The sequence below is a fragment of the Branchiostoma floridae genome, chromosome 8, assembly GCF_000003815.2.
Source record: "Branchiostoma floridae strain S238N-H82 chromosome 8, Bfl_VNyyK, whole genome shotgun sequence".
Classification (NCBI taxonomy): domain Eukaryota; kingdom Metazoa; phylum Chordata; class Leptocardii; order Amphioxiformes; family Branchiostomatidae; genus Branchiostoma; species Branchiostoma floridae.
This window is the reverse complement of record NC_049986.1, coordinates 23,396,540-23,423,155: the sequence shown is the minus strand read 5'-3', so window position 1 is coordinate 23,423,155 and position 26,616 is coordinate 23,396,540. Positions and strand designations below refer to the sequence as shown.

Genomic DNA, 26,616 nt, shown 5'->3' with positions numbered 1-26,616 from the left:
AAGATCATTCAGCTATATGTTAGTAGTTACTCCGTTCTGACAGATCCAGGTTACGTTGTATATTGCTATGAGTATAGCTGTGTTACCTAAACAAATGTGTACACTCAGCTGAGGTACAGGTACAGGCGGGTCAGCCTTTTTACCGGAAAACAGAGGAAAACACAGTTAAACACCGGAAAACACAAGAAGGAGTGTATAATCTACTGAAATAAAGTATGTTTTGATGAGTAAACATGACAAGTCGCTATATTTTGCCACAGAATAATCTACATATGGCCCTGGAATGAAGAAATCGTCAGAAAAATGCATGAGAAAACGGGCCGGCGGCCATGTTTGTTTTCATTGCAGAATACATGTTTGTTTAGCGGGGTCTGATACTTTCACAACAAGACAGCTGATACCTACCGAACTTCAGTGCAAAAATCTGTTATATATTGGCATAGATATGATATATATGAATCTACTCGGATTGTGATAAGGATCTGTTTTCTGTATTTCTTAATAAAGCTTGCTTCTTCTAGCCGTCAACGTTACATAATTTTGCACAATTAGCACGTCCAGTCCGCCGGGTGGCGGCGGCGGTCCGGCCCGTAGTCTCATGCATTTTCTGACGATTTCTTCATTCCCGGCAGGGCCATATGTAGATTATTCTGTGGCAAAACATAGCGACCTGTCATGTTTACTCATCAAAACATACTGTATTTCAGTAGATTATACACTCCTTCATGTGTTTTCCGGTGTTTAACTGTGTTTTCCTGTGTTTTCCGGTAAAAAGGCTGACCGGGTACAGACCTGTACAGGTACAGGTACACAGGGTCTAGTTAACTTAAATACAGGTCCGGACCTGTGTCTGTTCCTGAACTACTCATTCAAGTTACTAGTACACTTTTGAACTGATGCCTACCGTGTTTAATTGCACTTGACACAAGCCTACATCAGATTTAGAATTAATTCCTCTCCACCACCAGTTGGGATTATTTTATGGAAACAAAGACGAAAACCGACCCCATGTTGCCAACATTAAAATTGCAATGCATTTTTCCTGAATGCTAACGTATTTGGGAAATGTTTACTTTACTAAGTTAGTATATGCAAGTTTGGGGTGTTTTACTTTACCATCCTGGTACAGCACAGTACAGTCCTGGTACACAAGGGTCCAGTATTTTGGACCTGTACCTAATTGATTGTACCAATACTGTATCATAGTGGATCATATACTTACAAATGAGGTAACGTTACCTATATGGTATACCTTGTGTATGTGCCATAATGACCAACATCATGATCTTGGGAACTACTAGTAATGGAAGAAGAAGAAGAAACCAAAGTGCAAAACTCAGGTGACTGATACAATTACATCACTTCACCTCACCTAGTCCCATCCTCATCAGGAGGGTTGGGGACCAATGGTTGCCTCCAGCACAAGTCTCCTCCATCCATCCCTGTTCTTTGCCAATTACATACCACTGGCTAACTTGCCATTTATTCTTGCAGGAAAATGACCTGACCTACGACCTGTGACATACAAGGAGCTGAAATGGTGGGCCGTTTCCCGCAGGTGTCTTCTGATGAGAACTCCTCAGATGATGAGGGGTTAAAGGTCACAGAGGGGGCAGGGGTCGTAGAAGAACGCCTTCAAGTGCCTCCGTCGTCATACCAGCGGCCTGGAGGCTTGTCGCGGCGAAGAAGCCGCTTCAGACAGAAGAGGAGATTTCCCCGCTTTTGGAGGGGCGTCAACGTGTCAAAATATGTCACAGTAAGGATTCATGAACTTTTTCTCTTTCATTAGAAACTTACTAAAAATTGACGATAAAACAAGGCTGTTCAAGCCATTCAGATGTTTGGGGTTACACTATCACTCACTCACTCCGTCAAGCTCGCTCGAAGTCTCCATGCTACTAGTTTCCTCCACCCCTCTTTGTCATCCATCGCTGCGGGAAATTGCTGCAGTTCCAAACCGCTGTCTTCAGCAAGCTGCTGAATGTACAACTTCCACAGTCTTCCCCTGCCTCTGTTTCCGTGATTTTGATTCCACTACACTATCAGGGCTCGAAATACCATCTGCATATGCAGGTTCATCATCATCATCTGGGCGTGCTGGTTGCACGGATGGCCATGACTATATGCAGGTTAGTGCAGGTAAAATTGGAGCTCTGCAGGTATTTCTGGTGTCTACCTGCACTTAACCTGCACCGGTCCATGTACTGGGTTTTATACATACAATGTAACTGCCCTATAAATACTAGGTGCATATGGAATGTTATCATCTGCATTGACTGTTGCCACCTACAGAGTATAAAAGAAAAAATAGCAACGGTTCCTGAACAATTTTAGTTTGATCCATTCTTCCTAAATTCAGAGTGTTGCAGGTAAAATTTGTCTGTAGTTTTCAATGTTACCTGCACCAGTTCAGGTATGCAGAAAAAGTATTTCGAGCCCTGACTTATACTACATGTAGATTGTTATGTTGACAAGCATTTTCCCCTCCCCAGTGCTGTGGCAGTGACAGCGAGGACAGCGAGGTCGACGACCTCCAGGAAGAGCTGGCCAGCTACCTGGCCGAACAGGGCAACCAGGGGTCAACGACCTCGCTACAGTTCCAGCTCCCCCAGGGGTCCTACATGGAGGGGGTTCTACCACTGCGATATGGGGAGGAGGTAGTGAATTTGTCGTTCTTTTCTTTTGTTTCTCAAAAGTTGGTCTCTGTTAGATTCATTCTGAAGCAGAATGTAAACATACTGTAAATGCATTTAAGTTTGCAGGGATTTACTTTGAAAAATTCACGTTAGCAGGAAAATGGAGTGTTTGCGGTGGTTTTAAGTTTGCGGTAGTGCCATAGTCTGTAGTCAAAAACTATAATGAAAAAATAACATAAAACCACCAGGTACATTTCTGCATTTACAGTATTGTAATTCAATTCAAACATTTAAATTTAAATTCAAACATTTAACTAAGCATTGTGTGCAAAACAGGAATGATCTTAGAATTATATATTAAATTATTTTACATAATATAAAAGATGTGGGACAACACTTTTAGACCAGCTAGATTCTCCATTACTAAGTCTTCAGTAAACCTTTCCTCATGACTGCTTATTTGTTCCAGAGTCGGCCATATTTGCTGCTGAACAAGGTCAACTGCCCCTCCATGGAGGTCATCAGCGAGCACCTCCATCGGACGTGGCGGATCGAGAGGCCAAAGGTCATCCTGTCGCTGTATTGCGAGCCCGAACACTTCAGCCTCTGGAAGCGGAGAAAGATCTACGACGCTCTTCAGACTGGGCTCATCAAGGTCAGATTAAGAATCACTTTGACTTTGACTTTATTAAGTATCAGTATTATATTACCATAAGTCACTGAGTTAAGTAGTATTGTTGAATATGTTTGTTAGAATGCCTGCAATGCATAAAATTTTTTCCTCATATTTCCAGTAATTTAATTTTGTTTTATTATAATTATACATGATATTGTGTTCTGTAAAGTGTTTTTTACTTAAGATCAAAGAATAGAAAACAGTAAAATCACACCAAAAGAATTAACTTAAAGTTTATACCAAACAAAAAATTCTCAAACTTACAGTTAAACTTACAATTAATTAAGTCAATTTGAGTTAATTGTAACTGATCACCAGATAGATTCAGATTCAAGTTTTAATGAAAATATTTTTTAAGTGTTTACTGCAGCATTCTTATTACACAACCAGTGGGTACTTACATTGCTTACGTTTCGATGTCTTTCAGACACCTGTGTCAGAGCTTCCAACTGGAGTTCTGCTTCTCACCGCTATATGTAGCCGAACTCCAGTTAGAAGCTCTGACGAAGGTGTCTGAGAGACATCGAAACGTAAGCAATTGTATACTAAGTACCCACTGGTTGTGTGATAAGAATTCTCCTTCATCCAGTCTTGATGAGATTTGGATCAATAATCAAGATTGACAACAGAATTTACAATTATATTTCTCCCACCAGCTTGCCTCCACCACCAACATGTGGCTCATCACCAACGGAGCGAACCTCGGCGTGGGGAAACTTGTCGGGGACGCCATGAAGCGCGAGAAGGCGCGGCGGGAGTATATCGTGGTAAAGGAGGAGGAGGACCAGCCCATGCTGAGGGCCGTGGGGATCTCTCCCTTCTGTGCTGTGGCTCACATGTTGCCCAGATGGGTCAGTACATATCATATAGCCTTACACTTTGTTACAGGCTTTTAGCTAGTGGTAGTGATACTAATGCTCTGTTGTGTTCAGGCTATTAGCTAAGGTTTTATTATAGGGGGTCCAAATTTCTTGGTCTGACTCACTACTGTAGGGGGGTCTGGGGGGCGCCCACCTTCCATGGTGCAGAGCTCTCGAGAATTTTAACTTAAAATGATGCATTCTAAGGTATCCTGATTGATTGATTGATTGATTGATTGATTGATTGATTAACATGGATAGGGAAGGACCCCAAAATCTTCTTGATTAGTGTGGCAGGGTCTTTTCCGGCCACCGTTGGTAGCAAATAGATTGATTGATTGATTGATTGATTGATTGATTGATTGATCATGTATTGACACAGCGCACCATCCAGGATGGAGTGAGAGACCAATGGGAACTGAACCCTGACCATACGCACTTTATCGTGGTGGACGACGGGACTGACGACAACTGGAACGCCGAACACGAGCTGAGACTCCAGCTGCAGCACCACTACAGGTCCCCCCGACAGACGTACAATGGTACGACCCGTTTGCTGCATAAATTAGAGTAGTCAGGATAGAAGGCAACCTTGTCTAGATCTGGAGCCAGTTTACAATGTAGCCCTAGATCCGGACGCTATTTACAATACCGTCCTAGGGCCTACTGTAGGTCAGATCCAACTTTTGTTCGCTGGGCCTTTATTCTTGCAAGTTGGGCCAGATTCTTGAACTCCCTACCTTCCTAACGCACTTACCTGCCTCCCCAGGCAAAAAAACAACTCCAGAAGCCCCGTTAACGTATAAATGTTACGGAAGAATTAAAAGAAGGTTGTGTAACGAAGAAGATTTTGTTCAATTGATCTACCAACCTGATGAAACTATTTACGGAAGTACAACGTACCTATATCTCAGCACAATCCTCAGTACCACTACAGTTCCCCCCCGACAGGTCTACAATGATACGACCTGTTTCCTTTTAGATAACAGTAGATTCCTAGCTATCTAGTAGTTCCTTGACCTCCCGATCTCTTTGGGGGACAAGGTACAAATGTAGACATGAAGAGCTGTCTCCAAGCTCGTCTCTCTCTTGCCATAAAAAGGTTACTCTGTATCTTGACCTAGAGCCAGTTAATATGTTGAAGACTGGCCACATATGAACTAGTAGCATCCATTGTCAATCTGAATCTTATGGTTGTCAGAAAATCTGCTCCCCTGGGTAATAGGGCACGTGGCCAGGGCATGGGGGCACTGCGTCCTTGTAACCCTCTTAGACAAAGCCAGATGCTAATAAATTTTACTGTTCTTTTGAAAGTGAAACCCATCTAGTGAAATGACAGATCCCTGATTCCAACAGTTACTAAAATAATTGAACATAATTTCATGTTCTGTCCAACTCAGCAAACTTAAGACGGAACATATATCATATCGTTTTCATTAGCATTTTGGTTCAAGATACATGTAAGTACTCAGAGTCATTTACATGTACATATGATTTTGCCTTCTACATTTGTATGTGCAGTTCTTCCCGGGACCACCTCCAGAAAGAAGGCGAACCCCGTGGTGTGTGTGTTGGTGCAGGGAGGCCCGGCCAGTATACAGTATGTACAGGGATGTGTACAACAGGAGACTCCTGTACTCCTACTGAAGGGAAGCGGCAAGGCTGCCGATCTGCTGGCCTTTGCGTATGAAGAGATCAAAGAAAGGTGGGTGCAGTACGTAATAACAGTATTAGGGGATTGATTCCTGCCCAGTATACAGTACGTACAAGGGTGTGTGCAACAGGAGACTCCTGTACTCCTACTGAAGGGCAGTGGTAAGGCTGCTGACTTGCTAGCCTTTGCTTACGAGGAGATCAAAGAAAGGTGGGTAGTTTGAATTTGCTTCTGGATCATCTGGTAAGGGGTTCAAATCCAGCCCAGTATACAGTACGTACAGGGGTGTGTACAACAGGAGACTCCTGTACTCCTGTTGAAAGGAAGCAGCAAGGCTGCGGATCTGGTAGCCTTCGCTTACCAGGAGATCAAAGAAAGGTGGGTAATTCTGCTTCTGGATCGTCTGGTAAGGGGTTCAAGTCCCACTTTGTATAGTACAGTATATAGTACATACAGGGGTGTGTGCAACAGGAGACTCCTGTACTCCTACTGAAGGGAAGCGGCAAGGCTGCCGATCTGCTGGCCTTTGCTTATGCGGAGATCAAAGAAAGGTGGGTATTTTTGCTTCTGGATCATCTGGTAAGGGGTTCAAATCCAGCTTTGTATAGTACAGTATGTACAGGGGTGTGTACATCAGGAGACTCCCGTTCTGCTACTGAAGGGAAGTGGCAAGGCTGCCGATCTGCTGGCCTTCGCTTATGAGGAGATCAAAGAAAGGTGAGTAGTTTAAATTTGCTTCTGGATCATCTGGTAAGGGGTTCAAGTCCCATTTTGTATAGTACAGGGGTGTGTGCTACATATGCCTTTCTCTGCTAAGCACTCAGCATTTGTGAAAGATTATGACTTTTTGAAGTTAAACACATACACCACTACCAGTGGTATAGCCCCCTACTGTAGTGATTGCACAAAGTTGTGTGGCCCAAGGGCTGCAGAAATGCTGATGGTTGCCACCCTATGCACCATCTGGTACCTGAAGGACTTTAACCTTATGTTATCAATTATGTTCTTCAAAATCCTCACTAGCCACGAACCACAAAATGTGTACAATTCTTTCATAGCAGTTAATTCATCCCACATATATAATACTAGATTTTCTGTATCCAACAACTTCAGACTACCCAAACCTAAAACAAACAGTGGAAAACGTACATTTCTGTACCGAGCAATTATGCTCTGGAACTCATTGCCATCTGACATTAAGTCACTGTGCACATTGTCCAGTTTTAAACAAGCTATCTCAAACATTGTCATCTAGACCTCTGACCTCTAGACACTGTACTCTATTGCACTCTATTGTAAATACTTTGTGATTGTTGTATTTTTTAAAATGTATGTATTCATGTTGATTGAACCTTGGAAGATTAGCCCGTGAGGGCTAAAAGGTTTCTTAATAAACAACAACAACAATCATCAGATCCTGAGACTTAAAGCCTGAAGAAGAGAAGGGCAAGAACCAAAGGTGAATAACCCCAGTATTTATTAATAGGACAAACCTCATATTGACCATGGCAATGATGTGAAATTCAAGGGAGACAGCAAACATGCCCAAGGCCATGCCCCTGTCTCTCCAATTCCTTTCACAGAAGAATGTACAATATGTGCAAATTGACTTTCGGATTTATTTCGGCAAGTAAAGAGACTGTCGGTCCACAGTGTCACTGCTGCCATTAGATATCCAGTGAATTATGTCTGCTCTCAGAAAATTCTAGAACCACGAACTGTCAGGCAACAGGGGTCGTGGTTGACCGAGAAAAACTTGGATGGAGTGTGTTAGGAGGGACATCAAGGAGTGCGGTCTAACGGGTCGACCCACTGGACAGAGCCGCATGGAGGCGCGGTATGAAGACTATCTGACTGCTGCCTACCCCTGTGTCAGTGACCCCAGCAGCAGTATAATCAAATACTGGATAGTGGATACTACAACTTACTACTACATGAAAAACATGCGGAGTCTGGAGTCTACTAGACCCAGAGGAGGTGTGTTTGTTTACCTTCGAAGGTTTCCAGTATTCGTCCAAGGTTTTCCTTGGCTCCCTTGTGAGAGATTGCGAAATAGCTCACATAACCGGGGCATGTTTAAATGACATTTAAGCTGACTTCTATTAGACTGTAAGGAGACAGGCATCCATGTGCCAAAATTCCAAGGCCTGCCTTTTATTTGCTAGAGCTTTTCGAGCTTAACTGCTACAGGTGCTTGAAATACATGTAAGTTATCGCCACAGAATTTCCCATATGGTGCCACTGTTGGATGCTACGTCCAATGTAAAGCCACGTGTTTTGTTGGTTTTTGGCTTGTTTAAAGTGAAAATATAGCAAGTTAGAGCACAATCATAATATTAAAGTAACAGGCAGGGAGAAAAACTCCAATAGGATTGTATTCAATCCAGACACCTGAGTGAACCAAGGCATAATACTATAGGTCTGGTCCATTTTTTGGACTGTACCAACAAGAAAGTTGGAAAATTAGATGATCTTTTTTATCTATTCCTGACAGTCACTTAATTATTATTGCTGGATCTCATTTTAACATTTTGCTAAATTCTTGGAACCAGGAAATTACATTTGTCTGGCCTAAAGTCAGTTTTAATATCTCAATACGTTGATTCACCGGTCCATGTTAAACCTAGAATTGACATATTTGTTTACACTCTGAGGATCCTTTTATTTGTCCCTGGTCCTTGCAATAAAGACGTGTGACATAGCTGAGGTGACTGACACTCCATGTGCCACTGTGTGTTGCAGTATGCTGTTGGTATAAATGTAACCCACCATGCCCCGATGTTGGTCCAGCGGATCAGATACAGGTCTGAACAAAAAAACGGATCTGAATAAAATCAGTGGACCAGATTTTGGATTGAGTAAAATAAACACAGATTATATGCTTAGGTCAAAGAGCTTTGCACAATTTCAAAATGCTAGTTTGAGTCAGATGCATTGCACACAACTTTCCCAGATAGTGGAGCAACGCCCACCGAGCCTCCTTGGCTAATCTGTGCCCAAATCACAGTACGGATTTGGTGCGCCAATGTGCCAACATCTGCACATTGGTCTCCCATGCACCAAGAACCGTGACGGTTAATTCTTTTTAAAAGACTTAAAGGGGCTACTTAAATTTGAGTTGTTCGTTTATGGAGTATAAAAATATTAATAAATATAAAGGCATGAGAACAAGGTGACACAAAGAAAATAAATCAACATGCCAACAGTTTCAGTTTCAGGGTCTCTTTCATTGTCTTGACACTATGTGCAACAGGCCTCCTCAGAAAGACTGGATGCAGTAGTTAAGGGTCATCATCACTTAAGGGTAAAGCTGTCTGGGATGATTTCTAAGACATTTCGAAGCACTTCTCTTTGTCTTGAACATTACTACAGACTCTGACCTCCTCAGGAAGACTGGATGCAGTACTTATTATTTTTTTTAATTAAGATTGAAGCTGCCGGGGATGATTTGTAAGACATTTCTAACACACTTCTCTTTGTCTTGACATTTAACTACAGGCCTCTCAGGACGACTGGATTAGGTATTTGTTTACTTAAGCTTAAAGATGTTTTCTTAGACATTTCTAAGACACTTCCATTGTCTTGACATTACTACAGACCTCCCAAGGAAGACTGGATACAGTACTTAAGAGTGGAGCTGTCTGGGATGTTTTCTAAGACATTTCTAAGACACTTCTCTTTGTCTTTACATTACTACAGGCCTGCCCAGGAAGACTGGATACAATACTTAAGAGTAAAGCTGTCCGATATGATTTTTAAGACATTTCTAAGACACTTCTCTTAATGTCTTCAAGTTGACATTTAACTACTACAGGCCTCTGCAGGAAGACTGGATGCAGTACCTATTTGTTTTATACTTAAGATTACAGATGTTTTCTAAGACACTTCTAAGACACTTCTCTTGTCATGATATTTTACTACAGGCCTCCCCAGGAAGACTGGATGCAGTACTTAAGAGTAAAGCTGTTTGCAATGATTTCTAAGACACAGTTATTTCTTCTTCTTGACATTACTCAATATTATATCATATAATGTCCTTGCATTACTACAGACCTCCTCAGGAAGACTGGATGCAGTACTTAAGGGCGGAGCTGTCCAGGAGGATCTTTAAGACATTCCCCAAGTTGTCTCAGGAGGAGGTCCAGGAGCTGAAGGAGTCGATCATCGACTGTGTTAACGACGCCATCAAGGTCAGGCAACATCAAGGGCAATCAACTTTGCTTAAAAGATCGTAGTTTTTTTATAAAGAAAAAAATCTGATAGTAATTAAAATGCTACATTCAGGTTACTATTTCTGCAGTATGGGTTCATCAGGTAACTATTTCTGCTGTATGGGTTCATCAGGTTTACTATTTCTGCAGTATGGGTTCATCAGGTTAACTATTTCTGCAGTATGGGATCATCAGGTTACTATTTTTGCAGTATGGGTTCATCAGGTAACTATTTCTGCAGTATGGGTTCATCAGGTTAATTATTTCTGCAGTATGGGTTCATCAGGTAACTATTTCTGCAGTATGGGTTCATCAGGTAACTATTTCTGCAGTATGGGTTCATCAGGTAACTATTTCTGCAGTATGGGTTCATCAGGTAACTTTTTCTGCAGTATGGGCTCATCATCAATGCCTTACTGAACAAAATTATACCTGAACTGTTGTTGAACTTTTTTTTTTATTTCATCACTAATTTCTTATCACTGACAGGAGGACCAGGTGTTCCTCAGCATCCTAGAAGTGCAAGGTTTCCATGACGACCTGGAGAATCTTGATAAGTACATCCTGACGGCCATCTTGAAAGGTGAGATTACTTGACTGATTCCATACACCCAGCAGACAACATTCTGCCCTCAGACAGTTTGGTTTGGTTCAATCTTCATCAGTGATATAACTCTAGTTCACCTTTATTCGCGGGGTAACCTTTATCCGTTGAATTTAACACCAGGGTATTTCGGGATATCAAGTTGACTAACGGTGGTCTCAAACTGCATTATATTGAAAAAAGCACTGATTAGAAACCACCGTCCATCTACGTGGTATCCCTAAGTATCCTGTTTTTAATCGGATATAGGTTACCCCACGAATAAAGGTGAACTAGCATTATCACTACTCTTCATGGAGTCCAGACTAAAATGAGACAAAACAGATTGAAATATACAACAAAAATTATGATTTTAAATTTACAGAAAGTAAACATATTAAGGTGAACTCAAAATCAGTGATATGAGAGATTCAGCGAAAGTGGCCTCCGACCTTTTAAGACTCATGCCCATGACCTGTGCTATATATGATAACAGCAGCTGTTATTGAAAAGAATTTGCAGATTGTACATTTTGTAGGAACCAAAGTACTGAGTAACATTATGTCTTGTGACCATTTAATGTTGTCATGACTACTGTGATGTAAACAAACAAACAGGAAACAGACTCTTTCTTTTATTTCTGCCTTCAGCTCAGGCAGATGTTTCCGATGACAATGTGGTGCAGAGTGACCTTCAGCTGACCTTGCAGTGGAACAGACCTGACCTGGCGCTGTCCGAGATCTTCCAGTCTCCGTATTTCCCAGACAATATCAAAGTAAACTCTGTTGTATTTTACATGTTTCCCTTCTCTGACACCGAAGAAAACAAACCTTACAGTCAATGACTTGTCAATTATATCCTCCGCTGCCAGATTTCACATAATCTTTGACACCATATCCTTTTTTTTTAGGTAACATTATATCTAAAGGGCACAATGGCACCACCTCTCTTTCCTAATAGCCATCTTTATGGTGTGTGTATTTACCAGCAGCCAGCAACTCAGAAATGGCAGAAATGCACGACATCGTAGAGTTGATAATTACTAGACTTACTACACTAAGGCCCACCAAGTTGCATATTATGGTTGAAAAGACTTACAGTGTTCAGGACAGAACAGTTGGTTTACATTTTAGATGATCATGATGTAATGTCGGTCTGTCTTTCTTGTGAAAAATTGGTGGGAGAAAAGAGAACTTCAAGATGAAGAAAATACTAATTATAGTAATTTTGCATTAGAGGAAAATAATAAAGATTCTGAAGCCTTTTTAATGCATCAAAAAGTACAGCAACTTTGGTACAGTCGACTACATATTGCATCTCAGCTCTGGTTAGATCTGAGTTAGTCAACACAATCTTACATATAGATGCCTCTATGGAGTGAAATATGTACTAGCCTGGTCCCGACCTCCGGTCGTTGATGTATGTATGTAACACAATCTTTCCCCCCAGATCCCACCGCGTCTGTTTGAGAAGGCTCTACTGAAGAAGGACCGGGAGGAGTTTGTGGAGCTGTTTCTGTCTCAGGGCTTCGACCCGGGGGACTTCCTTACTAGGAGCAGGTACAGGAGACTGTTCGAGGTACGTACATGTATATGTGTCTACATGTAACAGTATGTGTATGTGTGTGTTTGTGTGTGCCCGTGTGTGTGTGTGTGTGTGCGTGTGTGTGCATGTGTGTGTGGCTGTTTCTGTCTCAGGGCTTTGACCCGGGGTCTTCCTGACTATGAGCAGATACAGGAGACTGTTTGAGGTATGTACTGTGTGTGTGTGTGTATGTTGGTGTGTGTGTGTGCAACTGTTTTTTTTATTTATTCACATATATTTTGCGAGTATGAGGCGGAAAGCACAAATTGCTTATATTAAGCCTTCTACTCAAGAAACATACGCATAAAACAAGAATAGTAAACGACATTACATACATAAGTACAAAATGGATAACAGAAAAATAAATTTAAACAAGACAAGTTGGTGCTGAATCAATTAGGAGAACCTGCCTGTACAATGGATATAGGTAATGACAAGATCAAAAATGTTACAGTTCTGTTGATGTGAGAGAGATGTTGATCCTGATAACAGTAAAGTACATAAAGTAGTGTCGTTGAGGTGCTTTAGGTCTACTATAATATTTGAGACAGCCGATAACAAAGAACTTCTTTGGCTAGTATAGAGTGTGCAGTGTAGTAGATAATGTTCGGTTGTTTCACAATGATATATCCGCATTTGCATGTAGGATAATCAATACAATGGTGTTGAAATAGATGGTAGTTTAACTGACTGAAGTTTAGACGGAGCCTTGTAAGATGAACTGTGGAACGACCTTGGCCATAAGAGAAATGGGAGTATTTTGTCGGCTTGTTGAATAGTGAGTCTAGCTCTTTTTTGAAAGTGTTGATCGAAAGGACGGCTTTAGCATTCGTAGGCAGTTCATTCCACAAGTGAACAGTTGAAGGTAGGAAGGATCTTTTATACTTTTCAGTTTTACAGGCAATGGAAGTAAGGTTTTGGTTTGCGCGAAGGTTGTAAGGGACCGTATCACAGATACGTGGAGGGATAATATTATGTAAGTACAGTGGTGCGAGACCATTCATAATTTTCCAAAACTGAATCAACTGGTGCTTTTTCCTTCTGTCCGCTAGTGTGTCCCATGCAACCTCGGCTAACAAGCTCTCATGTTTAGTGCCTCTCATGGCTCCGGTACAAACTCGTGCCGCGGCCATCTGGACAGACTCAAGAAGATCACAATCTTTGCCGAGAAGGCCACACCAAACAATGTCAGCATATTCAAGTAATGGACGAATCATAGTGACATACAGAGTTTCTAATGTTCCCCGAGGAACAAAATATGATATCCTCTTCAGAAGATTGATTCGCTTCATTGCCTTGGTAATCAATGTAGACACGTGATATGACCAGGACAAGTCACGTTTCAAGTTCAAGCCCAAATGCTTGTGAGAGTCAACTTCCTTAAGCACAACTCCTTTAAACACTAATGGTGGGTGATAGACTTTGACCCTTTTCATGGAGAATGTCATCAGTTCAGTTTTAAGGGGATTAAAAGTTACCAGCCACTGGTCCGACCATTCACCCACCATTCTAAGATCATGGTTCAATCTATTTGCTGAGACGAGCGGATCCAAAACTACTTCCACAAGAGACGTGTCATCAGCAAAAAGATTGGCATCAGTTTGCAAGTTGTCCACTAAATCGTTAATAAAAACTAGGAAAAGGAGTGGGCCCAAAAGCGACCCCTGTGGGACACCTGCGTTAATCGGTAGCCAGTCGGAACATGCCCCATTAATGACAACTCTCTGCTTCCGATTTGTGAGATAAGATTGTATCCATTGAAGAAGTGAACCAGATATCCCTAGTTGGCTTAATTTGAAAAGAAGACCATCGTGCCATACCTTCCATACACCTGTGCAACTGTGCATCCATGCGTGTCTGTGTGTGTGTCTGACTGTGTGTTTCTGACACTGTGACTGTGTGTGTGCATCCATGAGTGTGTATGTGTGTGTGTGTGTGTGTGTGTGTGCGTTTGTATGTGTGACTGTGTGTGTGTGTGCATTTGTATGTGTGACTGTGTGTGTGTTTGTGTGACTGTGTGTGTGTGAGTGTTTGACAAGTGTGTGTATGTGTACAGTCATGTATCTGTGTGTACATGTGTGTGTGGGAGGGGGGGCAGTGTGCATTTCTTTGACATATAATTGAGACTGCAACTGTTGCATTTTTGTAATTTTAAGCACTATCTATATTCATTTTGCAGAAAGCCGATGACAGGGAATTTATCAAGGGAGTGTTTGGAGCCATGGGGTACAACCTGCCTGTAAGTCACAGTTTTTGTCATGATGTCAGACCAATAATTTCAGTAAATACATGTACACTGTCTAACTCTTGTCTAATTTAACTTTGATTTTGAATGTGACAGTCAAAAATCACCACATGACAGCACTTAAAGTTGGTGCAAGCTGACAGTGTGTATTTCAACAAACATTGGTTTGGCCATCACAATTGTACATTGTAGTGTATCCCTGATTTTTACAAAATTGTACAAGTTTGATACCAGATTGAGTGTATGTGGTACTTTCTACTAACTAAAGCATATCAAAAATGCTAATTTGCAAGCACTCTGTAAGATGTTTACTTAACTAGTAGTCTGCAACAATGATCATCAATCAATGGGAGATTTAAAGATGTTTCAGATAGAATCTTGTACGTTGTGCTATCTTGCGTGTGCTAAATTGTTTGATTCTTGAAGATTTTTGTCAGTACATTTACTTGTACATCTGCTGATTTTTTTTTTCTATCACTGCAATGTTTCTTTCAATTACTTTTATCAGTGGGTGACTTTTGTCTTGAGGGTAAACCTGTCTTGCCATAGCCAAGGCTTCTTGACAGACTCTGATGGCTTTGCTGTGATAACCAAGCAAATTCCAGGTTGAAGCCATGTTGGTTAGTGTGCTGGCAATGTCAGCATGTGCTGTACTCTGACCATAGATTCTTTTGAACATTTGCAGTGCCTGCTCATAGAAGCTGTTTGCTTTTTGATGATTTCCCACACATTGAAATGCATGAGCTAAATTGTTAAGTGAAGTTGCAATGTCAGGATGTGCTGTGTTCTCACCATAGATTTTCCGCCTCATTTGTACTGAATGTTCAAGGTAGCTGATTGCTTTTCTGTGATCTCCAAAATCTGCATAATTCCCACCAAGAACTTTTAGTGAAGTTGCAATTTCAAGATGTGCTGCGTTTTCACCATAGATACTCCTGCGCATCTGAAGTGCCTGTTCACAGTAGGTGATTCCTTTTCTGTGATCACCCAGGTCACACAAAGCATTTCCTAAATTGTGGAGTGACACTGCAGTATCGGCATGTGGTGTAAACTGTCCAAAAATTCTCCTCTTCATCTGTAGAGCCTGTTCATAGAAATGAACTGCTTTTGCGTGATCCCTTGAATTTTGCCAGGCTATCCCCAGGTTATTGAGTGAGGTGGCAATGTCAGGGTGTGCCATATTCTGACCATAGATACTCTTATACATCTGCAGTGCCTGTTCTATGTCGGTGATGCCATTAAGTTTTCTAAAAGACAGATTATTCCCTGATTTCTTGAAGTCATGTAAGTTCCGTGCAAACCCCAAGTTGTTGAGTGACATGGCAATATCAGGATGTACGGTATTCTGACCATGGATACCCCTATACATCTTCAGTGCCTCTTCATGGTAGCTGATTGCTTTTATGTAATCACCCAAACCATGCCATGCTGTGCCAATGTTGTTAAGTGACCTGGCAATGTTGGAATGTTCTGTACCCTGACCATAGATACTCCTGGACATCTGCAGTGCCTGCTCATGGTAGCTGATTGCTTTTTTGTACTCACCCAATCTGTCCCAAGCTGATCCTATGTTGGTTAATGAAATGACAATTGATGGATGCCCTGCACTCTCACCACACATGTAGATTGTTCTGTATATCTGTAGTGCTTGTTCATAGTAGCTGATGGCTTTTTTGTGATCGCCTACATCAACCAAGGTTTTTCCAAGGTTATTGATTGATGCAGCAATATAAGGATGTGCTGTACTCCGACCATAGATACTCCAGTACATCTGCAGTGCCCGTTCAAAGTAGTTGATTGCTTTACTGTTTTCACCTATTCTTTGCCAGGCTGTCCCCAAGTTGTTGAGTAAGATGGCAATACTTGTGTGAGAAGTCTGACCATGAATGCTTCTTTTCATCAGATTCTGTAGTATCAGTTCGTGGTACCTTATTGATCTTCTATAATCCCCTAGGCAAAACCACACATGTCCTATATTGTTTAGTACGTCGTCAATGTTAGGATGATCAGTACTCTGATTATAGATACTCCTGGACATTTGTAGTGCTTGTTCTAGGTAGCTGAGTGCTTCATGGTGTTTGCCTAGACCTATCAAGGCTGACCCCAGGTTGTTGAGAATGACAGCAATTTCAGAATGTGCTGTAGCCTGACCAAAGATACTCCTGTACATCTGTAGTGCCTGCTCATGGTAGCTGATTGCTTTTTGGTAATCACCACTTTTGTCCCAAGCAACTCCAAGTTTGCGAAGCAGCTGCATTTTCTCAGGATCGTTTTTTACAGCATGAATAGCCTCTTCAAAGTAGCTGATAGCCAGCCTATATTTGCATAGCTCATGGTACATATCTCCTTGCACTCTGGAAGAAGCATCATAGAAGTCAGACAACTGACCAAGGGTTGGTTTATCTCCAATGAATTTAGACAAAACATTTTTAAGTGGAACTGCTGTGTGGTAGTATCTAAAAAGCTGCTTTTGATTTGGTACATGAAAAGCTGCTTTCAATGCAATTGTTTGCTCTTCATCATTGGTCTGTTTGGATGATTCCTGCCTAATATGCTGTGTTGTTTCCATTGATGTCAAAGCTGACAGGTTTTCCTTCTGTCCACCATTTGCAATGTAGGTTCTGAGCCTGAGTTCTGCTGAGATGCTGGTAAGCACTGTCAGGTGGTGTGCATTGTTGGGACTGATCACTTGCTGGTTTTCCATTTCCTCTATTGTCTCCCAAACTGTGGTAGGTATGATGCCTGAAGATAGTGCCAAGCAGTCTACTGCTACAGCTGGGAAGCGATATATTTTTTTCTTTACATCAATCAATTTTGCTGTAACTGTTTCATTTCTATCATAGCTTTTGATATTTTCTCTAAGTGTCTCCTGTGCCAGTTGTTGAGCCATTTTACCCCCATTAGCTTGTAGTATCTCCACTGTGATGCCCATGTACATGTCAATCAAATCCTGGTCCCCTGCTATCAGGCATGGGTTTCTCAAGATAGTGGCAAGGTGATATCCTTCCTTCAGGTATAGTGTGACATCATTTTGCAAAATTGAAACCATGTTGTTTGGGGTGCAGATGAGTTCTCTGGGTGGCTTGGTCTTTGTTCCCTGCTGGCCCAGTGGAGTCTTGCTTGCTTTTGGCATAGAGCCATCAAATGCAAATCCACGAGGTGTAACAGAGTCATAGTACCAGCTGTCAAGTGGGTTCTTGGAGTAGAAGTCATTGAAAGATTTTATTCCCAGTGCTGGGAGAATGGTTTCTCCCAAGTTGACCACTTTGAGGTGCAGAAAGTGGGTGAGGTTACGGAAATACAACTTATATTGTTCACTTTCTTCATCTATCAAGATGGCAAACTCCAGGTCTGAGTATGGAGTTACCAGTCCTGTGGCCTGTGAACCCAAACCTATCAGGGCATACTTACAGGGAGGGGGACCCATTAACCCAATACACTCTTCTACAAGCAGGCTGATGAACTCTTTCCTTTGCTGGGAAATCTTCTCAAACAACTTTCTGACAGCCTGAGCTCGTTTTGCCTCTATCACTCTGACACGTGGATCATCCTCATCATGTACATAGGGATCCAGCTGATGGTCAATGGTTTCCATCTCCAGCTTGATCTGGTCTCGCATCTTCTTCAGCTGTTTCTTGTGGTTTTCTTTATTTAGAAGGCTTACATTATGACTGATGTCTAAGATACATTTCAGAAAGGACTTCTCTACATCTACAATAGCTGTCACTATGTTACCATTAAGGACTTCATTATTTGACCTGGCTATGGCTGCATTGTAGAGTGCTGCTGCCTTGACAAAGTCTCCCCCGTCTCCTGTCTGCTGACCTCGCTTACTGTAGACATCCCCCAACTTGCACAGGGGCTCCACCTCTCTCTGGTACTGCTGGGCTGTGGGATCTGGGGAAAAGAAAGCCATGGTGTTGGGCATTTTAATTTTTTGTTGGAATAACTACTTGTACAGAAACAAAATGGCACAATCATGCAATCATAAAATAGCCTACATTCTTATGTAGGGGGAGATAAATGTTTAAAATGTATATTTCAGGCAGAGATTGTCAAGTATGATTATCTTTGACTTTGAAGTATTAACTAATGTAATACTATAATTGTTTCTCTCTTTCTCTAGTTAATGCAATTTACTGAATTAAAAAATTGATTTTACTGTACAATCATATTTGAACGGAAAGTTAGTATGATTATTGCCAGTAAGAGTTATCCCTTACCTCTCTCATGTACTGCCTTGAGTGCAGCTGCAAAATGCTGCTCTGCAGAGTCCAGGTCTGCCCTGGCAAGGGAGGAGTCAGCCTTCTTAAGGTGGCCTTGGTACTGACTTGAAATAGAATATGAGATGATCATCAAATTGAATTATTTTGTCATCTTCAGTTATTTATCAATCGGCAGACAAAGATAACTTCTTATCAACATTTGAAGATTAATGATAATTATAAACTAAGATTCCCCCACCTTGTTTTATCAAAATGAAGATGTTGGTTTTGATTGATGTTCCCCAAGTGATGTCCCATGCCGGATCTTCCTCCTTTCGGCCTTGATAGTTTCTGTTAAAATTTCAAAATGGAAGTCATATTTTGTATATAATGTGCTTGTGCTACAGTATTTGTTTATCATGACAATGCTTTAGATTCATGCATATCTATATAATGCACAGCACAAATGTGACTTTGGAGACCTCAATTATGAAATAAATAAGCCTTTTCAAGCATACTTAAAAAAAAAATGTTATTCAAGTTATGGCTTACATATTTGCATTGTCCATGCATGGTGATTTTCATGTTTGACTATTTATACTAGTCTAAGGACTACCACATGTCACAAGTATGAAATTCCAATACTTCATTACATGTACTTACTAGAAGAAATGTGTGGCATTTTTGCATCAATTTGTAATTGATATTTTGACATTAACATTTATATTAATTATTATTAATATTGCATAATATGCAACCAGACTCAATCAATGATTCAGAATCAATTGATCATTCAGACCCCAAATAGAACGTACTAGCTATAGATTTGCTTGGAAACATTAGTCATGTTGTCGTAAATACAGCACAAAATAATGATGGTATTCAATACATAAATGTATCAGATTCTATTTCTTAAACAGCTTGATATCAAATACCTTCTTCACTGCTTCTCTGATCTTCTCCATGTGCTTGATGCGATGTTCCAGAGTCTGTTTTGCTCCAGGATCTGCACTTTTTGTCAAGGCTCTCTTGTACATGGCAGCTGCCTTGGAGAACTGGGATACATCAGAGGTTTTCTTGCCTTTTTCAAGGTAGAGGTCTCCAAGTGATTTCAGAACCTCAACCTCCAAGAACATGTCACCATTTGCAATTGCAGCGACTAATGTATTTGAGTAGATCTCCTCAACAGAGTGCCACGGTATACCTTTAGTTTTTCTGATCAATTTGTCACAAATTTCTGCCACCCTTAAGACATTGCTGTCAGCAGTGCCCCAGTAGTCTTGTGACAACCACAGGAAGTTTGGAGAGTACCCCTGCAGCAGTTGTCTGGAGAGTTTCTCCATGTAGCCGATACGATGTTCCAGTGTTTGTCCCATGTCTGGATTTGTGCAGCGCAGAAGGGCAGCAGCATACAGGGCAGCAGCCTTGTCAAAGTCTACTGAATCTCTACTGAGCTTGCCTTTCTCAAGATGCAGGTCTCCAAGACTTTTCAGGACTTCTAACTCCATTAAGTTATCGCTGCTGAGAATGGCTTCTCTTAAAGCCTGCCCATGACCACTTTCTTTCCCAGTCTGACGCGTGAGGCCCAACTCCAAGTCCTGTAGTTTGTTAGCCAGGCTTGTGACGTCGGTTTCAGACATTTTCGGGTCTTTTTCCTGATGATCACCCTACATCAAAGGATTGTAAACAAAATGTTGCCATGAAAATGTCATGCTGATAGCCTGAGCTTAAAGTTACTTGGGGCCAAGATACATTTCAATGATTTAGAAATTAGTCTTAAAGCATAATGTAACTGTACAGTCATACACACGGTAGGTCAGCAAAGCTTAGACCTTGTTACCTTACAATATTGCCAGTCAATAAGTTGTCTAAATCTCACCTGGATGTTTGATACTCTACAACTGTGAACCTGTCTGCATTATATAAGAGACTTGCCCGTGTTCTGGTGATAATGGCTTGGCTTGTCCCACTTGTTTTAGAGCATTGGAATTCCCCAGTACTGTCACTGTGGGGACTTTCCATTTAGTCATGCCTTTAACGTCAACAGTCTTTTGTTACCTTTTGTTCAATCCATAGCAACCTTAGCCTGGGGCCTGAACCTGGGGTGAAAGGAGCCACGTTACCTGATATGTTTACAGTCATGGTTGGCTGGGGTGTACATGAAAGGCATACCTCAGAGCATGGGCAAAACATAGCCTTCTTTGCTGCCTTGTGGATTGGCATTTATTGTTGGTGGGAGTGCTGATTGGCAATTTTCAAATTATAATAATTGTTCTCTATGCAGGTAAAGGGAATTTGCTGCACCCAAGCAGAGAATATAGACAACCTTATTCTCCTGGGTATAACTCCCTTTCCCAGCATAAAGAACCCTATCCCATGTTGAAAATTGCAAATCAGCGCTCTCTATATACGGAACTAAATGCCACTCCAGAAGTCTGCAGAGTAGGCTTGAGGGAAAACATAACATTGCAAAGACAGACATTGTACATTATGTAAGTTAGAATGCTGGTTTAGTCAGTATCTTCACAATCCTTTACACATTTCAGTGCGACTATTAAGATAATGTATTTCTTTATGATTATTAAGATGCTTTATATCTGAAGGCAAATACATTTGTACAGGACTTATTGTATTTCAAAAATGTCTCAATTTTACAACTTACTAGATTATACAGTCACACACATTTGTACTCCCAGCCTTAAATTGTAAGTTTCCCCAAATCCGAATCACTTTTTAACTATGTAATACTATAAAATCCCCACTGGAAACCAACACCAACAAGATTTTGATATTTTTCACACACACCAAGTTGAATGTTTTCATTTTGACATTATGGAATGACTTAGTCTAGCATTGTTGGCTGACAGTCAAAACAGACTAGCATTGTTGTCAGTCATAATAGCATAGCAAAATTGTATCAAATGACAGTTACTGCCCAATTATTGTATGATTATATTGCTTCATTGTCTTGGTCATATAGTATACACACTCACAGTCCTACAATTGCTAGGAGTTTGGAGTTGTCTTACATGTGTACATACAAATTCTCGACTACGCTGATAGATCATGTGTAAATGAAATTAAATGTCACCAAATAAATTCAGTCTATTTGTAAATTTATTATTTTCAGGATTTTGGAGTCCTCCCAGACAACTTCCTGACCACCCTGAAGAAGGTGATCTGTCAGATTGCGGAGGTTGAAGTCTACTTCTTCTGTCACGAGGACCCGACCAAGGAGCGCCCAAACACGGAGAGGGCCGCGCTCATGTGCCTCAGCAGCTTCCAGAAGAAAACTAAGGTGTGTGGATGTTTAAAAATGGCACCAGTTTTGATTTATATATGATAGGTTGGGTGTTTGACTGCTGTTCTAGAAAGCAGCAGCTTCCATAAGAAAACTTACTAATAATAGGTACTAGGTAAATGTAGAAAAATCGTGTTTATTATTGCATTTAAAGTTTATGAGATCAAGATTAGTACTGTTCATGTTTTAAAACCCCTTTTTCTTCAAATTTGAAAGGCCACATCAATAGAGATTTTTAGATTAAATTTTCTAGATACTGAGCCTAAACTTTATTATTACATTAAATCTACATGTCATTGAAATGTTCTAAAATGACAGACATAAATTAAAGATGATCAAAATGAGCTGGAAACTAAATGACAACAAAAATTTCAAGACAACAAAGTACATCAAGGCCTCTACTCAGTAATGAAAATTTTAAGCTTATCACTGACATTTTTATGAACTTTGAAAATTCTACAATGATTATGAATACCCCTCCCTCCTTAGGTGATGATGGACCTGTTGCTATGGGCGATCCTGGTAAACAAGCAGCGGTTGGTGCGGATCATCTGGGAACAGACCGAGGACCCGATACCGCTGGCGCTCTACATCCGCCGGGTCTACATGTCTCTCACCAAGTTTGTGGAGGACACCACACTACGGAAGGAGATGGAGACCCTGGTTGTGTATGTATACTTCAGAATCTTGTTATTAATAAGAATCTTATCAAATCAATTTAAGACCCAAGCCCCTCTAGGTCTGTATTAGGCCATTTGCTACATTATGTAACCGAACACCATGGGGTGCCTGCTACTTTACGGTAACCATGGTGACAGCGGTCTGGTCTAGGTCGTTGACTTTATTTGAAGAAGAAGAAGGAACGGAGCAAAAACAACATGTTTACTTTTCCATCAAAGTAGACATCATGATAATGATGCAAAATGCAGAACTCAAGCAGCAGTACTAGTTGATAGTTTGTATAAAACTCATCATAATATGGCTTTGAAATCTAGTCTTAGCAAAATTGAATATGTCCTTATTATCACTGAACCAATAAATCAAATTGGTGTGGACTCACTAAATTTAACTTAGTTTCACAGAGTCTGCAAACATTTCTACGTCTCTGTAAACCATTCACATTAAATTTGTTTTCATTATTCTTCCCCTAACAGTGAGTATGAAGACCTGGCAGTCGGTGTCTTAGACACGGGATACAAGGAGTCGACCAAGAAAGCCACGGACATCCTAAATGAGATGATCCCAGACTTGAAGGTCAAGACGGCGATAGAGGTCGCGTACGACAGCAAGTGTAAGAAGTTCATAGCGCATCCCTGCTGTCGGAAGTGGGTTAAGAGGAAGTATATGGGAGGGATCAGTGTGAAGAAGACCATGGCAAGCTTCCTGCCCAGCTGGCTTAAGGTTTGTTTCCTCGTCGCTAACTTCAAGTTCATCTGTTGATACAGTTGTGGTACAGCATATTGTGGCCTTTAATTACTGTTGGCCTATTCTGACTCAATCAAAAAATTGTTCCTTCTGACAGAATCTGATGTGGAATGGTTGACATCAGCACTCAAATACAATTTTACTGGCCTCATAAAGAGCAAAAATGGGACGGTCACCTTAAATGACAGTCATATTTAAAAAGTATGATATTATCAAAGGTATTACACATCCTTTCTCAAGATGAACACTTACTTTTGACCACGATTTTGAGTCTTAGTCAAAATTACCAGAGGTCAACATCAGATTGTTAATACAATGTATAATAGCTAGGTTGGGGACTTCAGTCAGATACTAAAAGCAAAATTAAATGTTGGTGTTCAAAGACTCCATGGAGGACTGTCTACACCATTGATGCAATAAATTGTTAAACAAATAATGCTGTATGATGATGTTTTTGTTCCAGATCCTGCTCAGTGCCTTCCTGATCTTCCCTATGTTCTTCTTCATCGACTTCCGGTTCCTGAAGCCGACCGTTGAGGAGCAGAAGGCTCAGAGGAGAAAGGAACTTTTGAGGGGGAGTCAGCAGAGTGGCATCCAGAACAGTGTCTACCAGAACCCGGTAATACTATAATGTTGTTGCTGTTTTACCTACATTGTAAAGTTTGTACTGATTATGTTGTATATGTTGTTGTTCATTTTCTCCCCAGATATACCAGCATGTAGAGCATCAGGTAGAGGAGCAAGGCAAGCTCTTGAGACAGCTTGCAGTCAAACCCCGCCACCAGCCCGCTTGCACCTGTTTCTCTCTTGCGCACCTGTTTCTCTCTTGTGCACCTGTTTCTCTCTCGCACACCTGTTTCTCTCTCGTGCACCTGTTTCTCTCGCACACACCTGCTTCTCTCTTGCGCACCTGTTTCTCTTTTGCGCATCTGTTTCTCTCTTGCGCATCTGTTTCTCTCTTGCACACCTGTTTCTCTCTTGCGCACCTGTTTTTCTATCAAGCACCTGTTTCTCTCTCGTGCACCTGTTTCTCTCGCACACACCTGCTTCTCTCTTGCGCACCTGTTTCTCTTTTGCGCATCTGTTTCTCTCTTGCGCATCTGTTTCTCTCTTGCACACCTGTTTCTCTCTTGCACATCTGTTTTTCTATCAAGCACCTATTTCACTCTTGTGCACCTGTTTCTCTTGCGCATCTGTTTCTCTCTTGCGCATCTGTTTCTCTCTTGCGCATCTGTTTTTCTCTTGCGCATCTGTTTCTCTCTAGCGCATCTGTTTCTCCCTTGCACACCTGTTTTTCTTCTGCGCATCTGTTTCTCTCTTGCCCAATTGTTTACTCTCTTGCGCATCTGTTTCTGTCTAGCGCATCTGTTTCTCTCTTGCGCATCTGTTTCTCTCTTGCGCATCTGTTTCTCTCTTGCACATCTGTTTCTCTCTTGCGCATCTGTTTCTCTCTTACGCATCTGTTTCTGTCTTGCACATCAGTTTCTCTCTTGCACATCTGTTTCTCTCCTGCACACCTGTTTCTCTCTTGCGCATCTGTTTCTCTATTGCGCATCTGTTTCTCTCTTGCGCATCTGTTTCTCTCTTGCGCATCTGTTTCTCTCTTGTGCATCTGTTTCTCTCTTGCGCATCTGTTTCTCTCTTGCGCAACTGTTTTTCTTTGGTGTATCTGCTTCTGCCGCACCTACTTCTCTGGCGTGCACATGCTTCTCTCTTGTGCATCTGTTTTTCTTTTGTGCACTTGTTTCTCTCTTGGGCATATGTTTTTCTTTTGCGCACATCTTTCTCTCTCGTGCTCTTTTGTCTCTCTTGCGCATCTGTTTTGCTCGTGCACCTACTTCTCTCTTGCGCGCCTGTTTCTCTCTTGCACCTGTTATAGTGTTGCACTGTACAGGGTACCACTGCAGCTGCACTCTCAACACCTGCCTACTGATCCATTATGATTGTAACACAGAAAAAAAATGATAAATAACTACATTGTACATGTTTTATGTAGTGCATTTTCTCCCCAGATATACCAGCATGTGGAGAGGCAGGTTGAGGAAGGCTGCAAGGCATCTTGTAGGTACTGTACGGTCTAGGAGCTGTACTCTCAACACCTGCCTTTTAAACCATGATTGTACTACCGTACTACCTACAATGTACAATGTTTGTGCTGATTATGTTGTGAATTATCTTCCCAGATATACCAGCACGTAGAACGTCAGGTAGAGGAAGGTTGTGAGGTATCTCGTCGGTACTGTACAGGGTAGCAGCTGTACTCTCAACACCTGCCTTCTGAACTATTATGATTGTACCCAGTACAAGTTTGTACTAATTATGTTGTACATCTTTTCCAGATATACCAGCATGTGGAGAGGCAAGTGGAGGAGGGCTGCGAAGCTTCTTGTCGGTACTGTACAGGCTACCACTGCAACTGCACCCTCAACACCTGCCTTCTGAACTTCTTCCGCCGAGTCAAGGCCCTGTGGACGGCCCCCATCACCAAGTACTGGGCTCATGTGGTAGGTTGATTATTCATTATTCAAAGTTGCCATTCTTTGTGTTACTCTAATCTTGTAAAAAAATCTTCTGAAAGTTTCTAATTAAGCTGTATTCATTAGAAAAAATGTTAATTGAAAAATAAGTTTGAACATTTATATTTTAATTCTTATTAACAGAATCTGATATGACTGACAGACATACTGAATTGTTCAAAGTAGACATCCTTAGAATACGGTAGATATAAGACAATACTTTACTTAATGATGCTTAAACTTCATGCACCCTTATGCAAAACATTTTTCTTGTACCATCAATTTGAGATGCAACAGTTACTGTCAAAAGTTAACAGAATCATGAAATTTACGTCGTGCACTCGTACACCACAAAGGATGCTATTTTTTTCTTTCACTTTACCCAGAGCTGCGTCACATGATATTCCTGTTCTTACTGTCCCTGTCTATGCACTGTTGCCATTCATGTGTATTTACACCACAAGGGGTGTTGATTGCTTTTGTTTCTATCTGCCCCCCTCCCCAGCTGTGTTACATGATCTTCCTGTTCCTCCTGTCCCTGTCCGGACTGCTCCCATTATAATAAGATTAACCATGAGGGATGTTGATTGCTTTTGTTTCTATGTGCCCCCCTCCCCAGCTGTGTTACATGATCTTCCTGTTCCCTCTGTCCCCTGTCGGACTGCTCCCATTATAATAAGATTAACCATGAGGGATGGTGATTGCTTTTGTTTCTATGTG

At 41.3% G+C, this 26,616-nt stretch overlaps 2 protein-coding genes across 2 annotated transcripts in view; one reads left to right on the top strand and one right to left on the bottom strand.

Moving 5' to 3' along the window:
• LOC118421987 (transient receptor potential cation channel subfamily M member-like 2) overlaps positions 1-26,616 on the top strand; it is a 47,748-nt gene that overhangs the window by 292 nt on the left and 20,840 nt on the right. Inside the window, exons 2-17 of the mRNA XM_035829491.1 lie at positions 1,495-1,756; positions 2,493-2,657; positions 3,106-3,291; positions 3,969-4,163; positions 4,555-4,714; positions 5,694-5,877; positions 9,878-10,016; positions 10,527-10,620; positions 11,271-11,395; positions 12,070-12,198; positions 14,384-14,443; positions 21,785-21,952; positions 22,445-22,623; positions 23,110-23,356; positions 23,844-23,999; positions 25,720-25,884. Coding sequence (XP_035685384.1) covers positions 1,538-1,756; positions 2,493-2,657; positions 3,106-3,291; positions 3,969-4,163; positions 4,555-4,714; positions 5,694-5,877; positions 9,878-10,016; positions 10,527-10,620; positions 11,271-11,395; positions 12,070-12,198; positions 14,384-14,443; positions 21,785-21,952; positions 22,445-22,623; positions 23,110-23,356; positions 23,844-23,999; positions 25,720-25,884 — 2,571 coding nt within the window. The 5' untranslated portion in view covers positions 1,495-1,537. The remainder of the gene's footprint in view (positions 1-1,494; positions 1,757-2,492; positions 2,658-3,105; positions 3,292-3,968; positions 4,164-4,554; positions 4,715-5,693; positions 5,878-9,877; positions 10,017-10,526; positions 10,621-11,270; positions 11,396-12,069; positions 12,199-14,383; positions 14,444-21,784; positions 21,953-22,444; positions 22,624-23,109; positions 23,357-23,843; positions 24,000-25,719; positions 25,885-26,616) is intronic.
• On the bottom strand, positions 14,460-19,645 carry LOC118421463. The gene is made up of 4 exons (XM_035828763.1): positions 19,590-19,645; positions 18,914-19,005; positions 18,673-18,779; positions 14,460-18,346 (listed from the first exon to the last, which is right to left on the bottom strand). The coding sequence occupies exons 1-4, from the start codon at positions 19,617-19,619 to the stop codon at positions 14,892-14,894; spliced, it is 3,684 nt and encodes a 1,227-aa protein (XP_035684656.1). The 5' UTR covers positions 19,620-19,645; the 3' UTR covers positions 14,460-14,891.

Bases quoted from the DNA above. Each gene is read 5' to 3' on its own strand.
- LOC118421463 (XM_035828763.1), bottom strand. From the start codon at position 19,619: ATGGAGAAGATCAGAGAAGCAGTGAAGAAG. The intron at 19,006-19,589 runs GTATTTGATATC...AAATTTTAACAG, and splicing joins TCAGAGAAGCAGTGAAGAAG to AAACTATCAAGGCCGAAAGG. The intron at 18,347-18,672 runs GTAAGGGATAAC...TCTTTTCCCCAG, and splicing joins CAAGGCAGTACATGAGAGAG to ATCCCACAGCCCAGCAGTAC.